Genomic DNA, 6,238 nt, shown 5'->3' on the forward strand with positions numbered 1-6,238 from the left:
TAATTTGCAAATAAATTCTTTAAAAATCAGACAATGTGACTTTCTGGATTTTTTTTTTCTCATTTTGTCTCTCATAGTTGAGGTATACCTAGGATGAATTACAGGCCTCTCTCATCTTTTTAAGTGGGAGAACTTGCACAATTGGTGGCTGACTAAATACTTTTTTGCCCCACTTTGTGTGTGTGTGTGTGTGTGTGTGTGTGTGTGTGTGTGTGTGTGTGTGTGTGTGTGTGTGTGTGTGTGTGTGTGTGTGTGTGTGTGTGTGTGTATTTATGTGTGATCATTTGACCTTTGTTAACCCATGCTTCACTAGTCCGGCCTTTTTTTGATTCCCTGTGTGCAGTAAGAGGCAGCAGTAAAACCCTCTCCAGCTTTCAGATATCAGTCAGGAGCTGCAGACTTCACGGGGTTAACTCGATGACACCCCGGCACACACACACTGTTGCTTTAGTGGTTTGGCACAGACTGAAAACCACAGGAATGGCTCTATATACTGCACCTCGTGGGTACATATGCATGCGTGTTGAGTGGTTCCCATCCTCTGAGCGGCAGCGTGACAGAGGTTTCCTGTATATGACAACACTCTCTACTGTGCTGCAGGATGAACAGGTAAACAGCACACACACTCTCTACCTGCTGCTGTCACACACCACTGAAACCCCGACCCATCTGTTCAAAACCCAAGTCTCCTGTGCAATCAAATCACAAGCCAAAGGATACAAACTGCAAATCTAATACATGTTATAAACATTTTCTAGAGTTTGTTTTATAGACTAATATGTGAAGTCAAAATACACCTGCTTTGAAAAAGACTTGTTTTATAACTGTCGACACAATATGGAAGATAGTCATTTTTGTTATTCTTTCAGGTTATTATTTTATGTGGGTTGGGCTTCATCTCATTTTAGAGATGCAAATTAGCATATATCAATATGAATAATAGAAAAATTTGCTTCATCAAAATATTTCTGTAAGCTACATTTACTGAAAGGGATTTACTATTTGATTGAATACAAATACAAATATTCTGGTTAGGCCTTTGCTTTCTGTAAAGACAAAATCATGATCAAACTGTCACAAGATTGTCATTTATGTTTTCTTTGTTTCATATTCCATTAGTAGCTGCAACACAGCCCTGTAGTTCATAATACAAGTTGATTTCTGCATGTTTATCACCATGTAATGGTGTACAAGTACAAAAGCTTTTAATGTATGTAGCACTATTACTGAGTTACAGGGGGATGAATCATCTCACGTGATATGTATGCAACTCTAAATGCCTTTCACTGGTATTGCCACCAGTATGGTCCTGTTACGCAAAAGCAGTGATTTTGAGCTCATCTAGTGTTCTGAATATAAACATCAATATGCAGCCTTGTGTGTATTCAGTTATCACATGTTTGGCAAAGTTGCTTGTGGCTAAAGAGCATGCTAAAATGGTGCATTACTTAATATTGGAATAGAAGGGCACTGTTCAGCAAAATGAAATGTCCAGAACTGAAACAGCTGATAATTATATCTGAGACTGTATTTATCTGTTAAACAATGATATTGTTATTAAAACATGAATAAAGCAATAGCAGGATTGAGTCCTAAAGCAGGAAATGAGTTAGCAGTTTAGCACTTTCAGGTTCCTTAGTCTTAAAGTTAAATTTTATTTATGGGTTTTTGGTTTTATTTCTGAACACAGGTCAGTGGTAACTACAAGCTTACGCGACTTTTCCATATATAAATGCCAGTTAATAGCCTAATGGGGATTGTCTGAAGCGTTAGCTTGGTTGTTTACAAGTGGCCAAATGAGACTACTAAATGTCATCACTGCACATAAAAGTCTGGCTTTAGCTTAGCGGGTGACCATGACGTAGTTTATTTATAGATATTTTGTTAGTTATTTATTTCTGGTGTTTGCATTTATGCTTGAAAAATGATAAAGTGGTGTTAATATGTGGAGAAATGTTTGTTTCCCACAGATATTATTTACTGTAATATTCCAGAAATACAATGGAATTAATTTTTTTACTTTTTGTTGAGGGAGCCCTTGTTATTCCGGTTTGACCCACACAAAGACATCATCACTGCACCATTCTATACCCAAGCCATAAGCCTTCCCATCCTGCATTTCACAGGGAAACATTGCATCAGTCTGAGTGTGGTATGAGCCCCCACAGCGTTACCTTTCTTCTGAAGCCGTGCACTCTCTTTCTGCCGAAGTTCCATCTCCCTGCCAAGCGCCTTCCTCTGTCGCTGCAGCTCGCTCCGCAGCACAGCGATACGCAGCTGCATGCACTCTCGCTCCTTCTTCTTCTCATAGCAACACAAGACAACAACACGGAGACAAAACAGAGAAAGAGGATTAAGGAACTTGTTTAGTATGTGGGCACAGCAGTAATCTGTGTTTATAACCATTTGAAATACCTTTACATTCCTACTAGCTCCATCAAATTCATTCAAGTCACATTGATTTATTTCAGATCTACTGAGCTCAATAATCTAGACTCCACTGTCAGCAGTCAATGAGAAGATGGACAGGGACTCAGATATTGGCTTAAAGGTGGAGGACAGCACGCTTGTTTATCAATAACCTTATTTCAGTAACATATTGCCGAATCAAAAGCCTAAAGTTTGATTCAACTTGATGTCAATTCATCAATTTAAGTGTTTTTAAGAAGAAGAAGAAGAAGAAGAAGAAGAAGAAGAAGAAGAAGAAATTCAGATTAAAGTTGCTAACATATTAGATGTATATATATATATATATATACATATATAACCACACAAGATTATCTTGGATATATATTAGATTAGACTGTTTTATACATTTCATAAAATACTTTCTGTTTTCTTTATGACCGACAACTAAATATATATGATTTGTAACAAAACCAACATTTGAGCACTTCATTAAATAATAATCAGCATTTTGAAATTAGAAGATTAGTGCATTCTCACTATTATATGAGTTGATGAAAAGACCAAACCATTTAAGGATTATCCAACAGTGGAAATAATAACTGCAGCCTCATTTACTGTATATATTATGATATACAAAAGTCAGACTAAATACTATATAATAAGAGAAATGGTTCAAATAGAAATAAATCATTTTAATTAAGCATTCTCCAACCTGCAGATGCATTCAACATTATCTTTAATTTTGTTAAAGCAGGAAAACTGGCAAAGCATTCTGAAGTTAGAATGAACAGTCATGAGTCATTCTCACAGAATATTTGATCCAGAGCTGATTATTGCTATTCAACTGCCAACACACAGAGAACCAGGACACGCCACAACCTGTGAATGTACACACCCCGGAGTGAGAGACCACAATAAAGCCCATCCACTCCAGATGAGTGTCCGTCTTTGACTCTTTGTACCCACAACTCTCCTCTGGCGTCTCTCCCACCATATGCTCCCTGACAGCATCAGTGTGAGGTCATTGAAAAAAACTGCTTTATATTAACAGGATTTCATTGATTTAATTACAAAAAGAGCTGGCAGCTCATCCCTTAAAAGAGAAGCCTCAGATGTATTATAATAAATAATAATAATAATACATTTTATTTCAAAGCGCTTTTCCAGGTGCTCAAAGACGCTTTACAGTGGTTTGATAAAACATGATAAAATGGAATAAAAAATAGAAATAAAAAATAAATAAATATTAAAACAGCAACCCAGCATAATTCACAAATTAAAAGCCAGTCAGAAGAGGTGTGTTTTGGTCAGTGTTTTGAAAGTGAGGGGGTCGGTGCAGTCTCTGATGTGTTGTGGAAGGGAGTTCGAGAGGGTGGGGCAGCGATGGAGAAGGCTCTGTCCCCCCAGGTTCGGAGCTTGGTTTTTGTGGGGATAGAGAGGAGGTTCGCTTCTGATGAACGAAGGCTGCGGGAGGGGGTGTAGGGGTGGATCAGGTCGGTGAGGTAGTGGGGGGGCCCTGGTTATTGAGAACTTTGTGTGTTAGCAGAAGGATTTTGAAGTGTATTCGTTGACGGACAGGGAGCCAGTGGAGGTTTTGAAGGACGGGGTGATGTGGTCTCTGGAGCGGGTGTGGAGGAGGAGGCGGGCAGCGCAGTTCTGGATGTATTGTAGTTTATTTAGAATTTTGGATGATGAACCATACAGGATGCTATTGCAGTAGTCCAGTCTTGAGGTGATAAATGCGTGGATGAGGGTTTCAGCAGCTGGGAAGGAGAGTGAGGGGCGGAGGCGGGCGATGTTTTTCAGATGGAAGAAGGCAGTCCTGGTGATATGGTTTGTGTGTTTGTCGAATTTGAGCTGGCTGTCAAAGATTACTCCAAGGTTGCGAATGTGAGGAGGGGGTTAGAGTGGTGTTGTCAAGGGTGAGGTTGAAGTTCTGGGTGGTATTGGTGCGGGATGTGGGTCCGATGATGATGATATCTGATTTGTCGCAGTTCAGTTGAAGGTAGTTTGTTTGCCTCCAGGATTTAATTTCTGAGAGACAGTTGGTGAGTGTGGAGTGAGTTGTGGCAGTGATGGTTTTTGTGGAAATGTAGAGTTGGATGTCATCCGCGTAGCAGTGATACTGGAGGTTGTGGCGGCGGATGATTTTTCCAAGGATAGAGCATGAAAAGGAGAGGACCAAGCACCGAACCCTGGGGGACGCCTTGGGACAGAGGGGCAGTGGAGGAAGTGCAGTTATTTATGTGGATGAACTGGTGTCTGTTGGTGAGGTATGATTTCAACCAGGAGAGTGCAGTGTCAGTGATGTTAAGAGATGATTCCAGGTGGGACAGCAGGATGGTATGGTTGATGGTGTCGAACGCTGCTGTGAGGTCGAGGAGGATGAGGATGTTGAGATTGCCGGAGTCTGAGGAGAGGAGGAGGTCGTTAGTGATTCTGAGGAGGGCTGTTTCTGTGCTGTGCTTTGTGCGGAATCCTGATTGAAAGGGTCAAAACAGGTTATTGGAGCTGAGGTGGGATTTCAGTTGAGAGGCTACAACACGTTCGAGTAGTTTTGATAGGAAGGGGAGATTGGAGATGGGCCGAAAGTTGGACATGACGTCAGGTGTGAGTCCAGGTTTTTTTTGTAACAGCAGCCAGTTTGAGTGAGGGGGGGACTGATCCAGAGCAGAGGGAGGAGTTAATGATTGTGGTTATGAGTTGGGAGATGGGAGGGAGGCATTCCCTGACAAATTGTAGTTGGTATGGGGTCCAGAGTGCAGGTGGAGTTCATTCCAGCCATGAGGGTGGACAGTTGCATTGGGGTCACAGGGGAGAACCGGGATAGGGGCTGTGAGGGAAACATGCGATCAGTCTGACTTGGGCACAGTTCTTCGAGGGGTGGGCAATACACCATAATATGCACAAGGGAATCCAATCTTCACCTGTTTACGCAGTTTGGGACGACCCGCTTGTAAGCTCAGCACGTTCACTGCAGCTCCGTCTGTGCATACAGAAACAAGCTCGTCTTGCCACTCACCTCTAAGCCACAAGCATAGAAGAGCTTGCTCGAGCCCGTATGTATGTCCTGTCGCGTGTCGTTTCACCTTACAAATGAATGAACCAAAGGAAATCTGAGCAAAACTCTCCCTTGGCTACCACTGACACAATGTAACACATTTCCTGCTCACTTTTGTTATGTCTTCTGATCCTCAAAAAGCACACCCAAAATTCCAGGCTGCGCTTCATTTTTCATAACAACTCTGAAACATTGCCTGTGCGATGCTCCATGATGCGGGATCCCTTCTCTCGAATGAGTAGCAGTCCACAACATTAAGCCTTTCAAGGGGCCTCCTTGAGAAGTGCAATGTCGCTCTCATATGCAACGCATAGGACGTACATGTTTCGGCTTGTGAAGACCTCACAGACATATACTCCAGAGCTTGGCGCTGTCTTCATGTGAGTTTATCCTGCCACCTGTCGAGGGGACGATTGGAGTTGCTTATTCTGGCTGCAAATGGGGGGGGTTGGGGGGGGGGGGGGGGGGGGGGGGGGCGGAGGGTCCAGCTATTCTTACATGCTTCTTGGCTCTTCTCATCGGCTTTCAAAAAGCTGGATGAGCTAAAATTCGTAACAACTATATAAAAAGGCGTTGCTTTATAGCAAGATTCGGATTTTTCTGGCATATTTTTCGCACCACATCTTCAGTGCGCTCGTCATCGGCTTGAGGCAGCTACCGCATCCTTAGCCACTACCACGCCGTGCTTGCACCCAGATGATTGTTCAGTAACATAAAACTATCTTGGCAGATTTCAAACTATAGCATTTAAAAAAAACTTCACGAGAC

The 6,238-nt window shown here is 42.1% G+C and overlaps 1 protein-coding gene across 1 annotated transcript in view; it reads right to left on the bottom strand.

The window, feature by feature from the left end:
- Positions 1–2,174: 2,174 nt before the first annotated feature.
- Positions 2,175–6,238, bottom strand: part of uvrag (UV radiation resistance associated gene) — a gene marked incomplete at its 3' end in the record, with an annotated part of 23,529 nt that continues 19,465 nt past the window's right edge. Inside the window, exon 8 of the mRNA XM_010791937.1 lies at positions 2,175–2,301. Within this exon, the coding sequence (XP_010790239.1) occupies positions 2,175–2,301 (127 nt within the window). The remainder of the gene's footprint in view (positions 2,302–6,238) is intronic.

The sequence above is a fragment of the Notothenia coriiceps genome, unplaced genomic scaffold (assembly GCF_000735185.1).
Source record: "Notothenia coriiceps isolate Sejong01 unplaced genomic scaffold, NC01 NC01_scaffold00036058, whole genome shotgun sequence".
Classification (NCBI taxonomy): domain Eukaryota; kingdom Metazoa; phylum Chordata; class Actinopteri; order Perciformes; family Nototheniidae; genus Notothenia; species Notothenia coriiceps.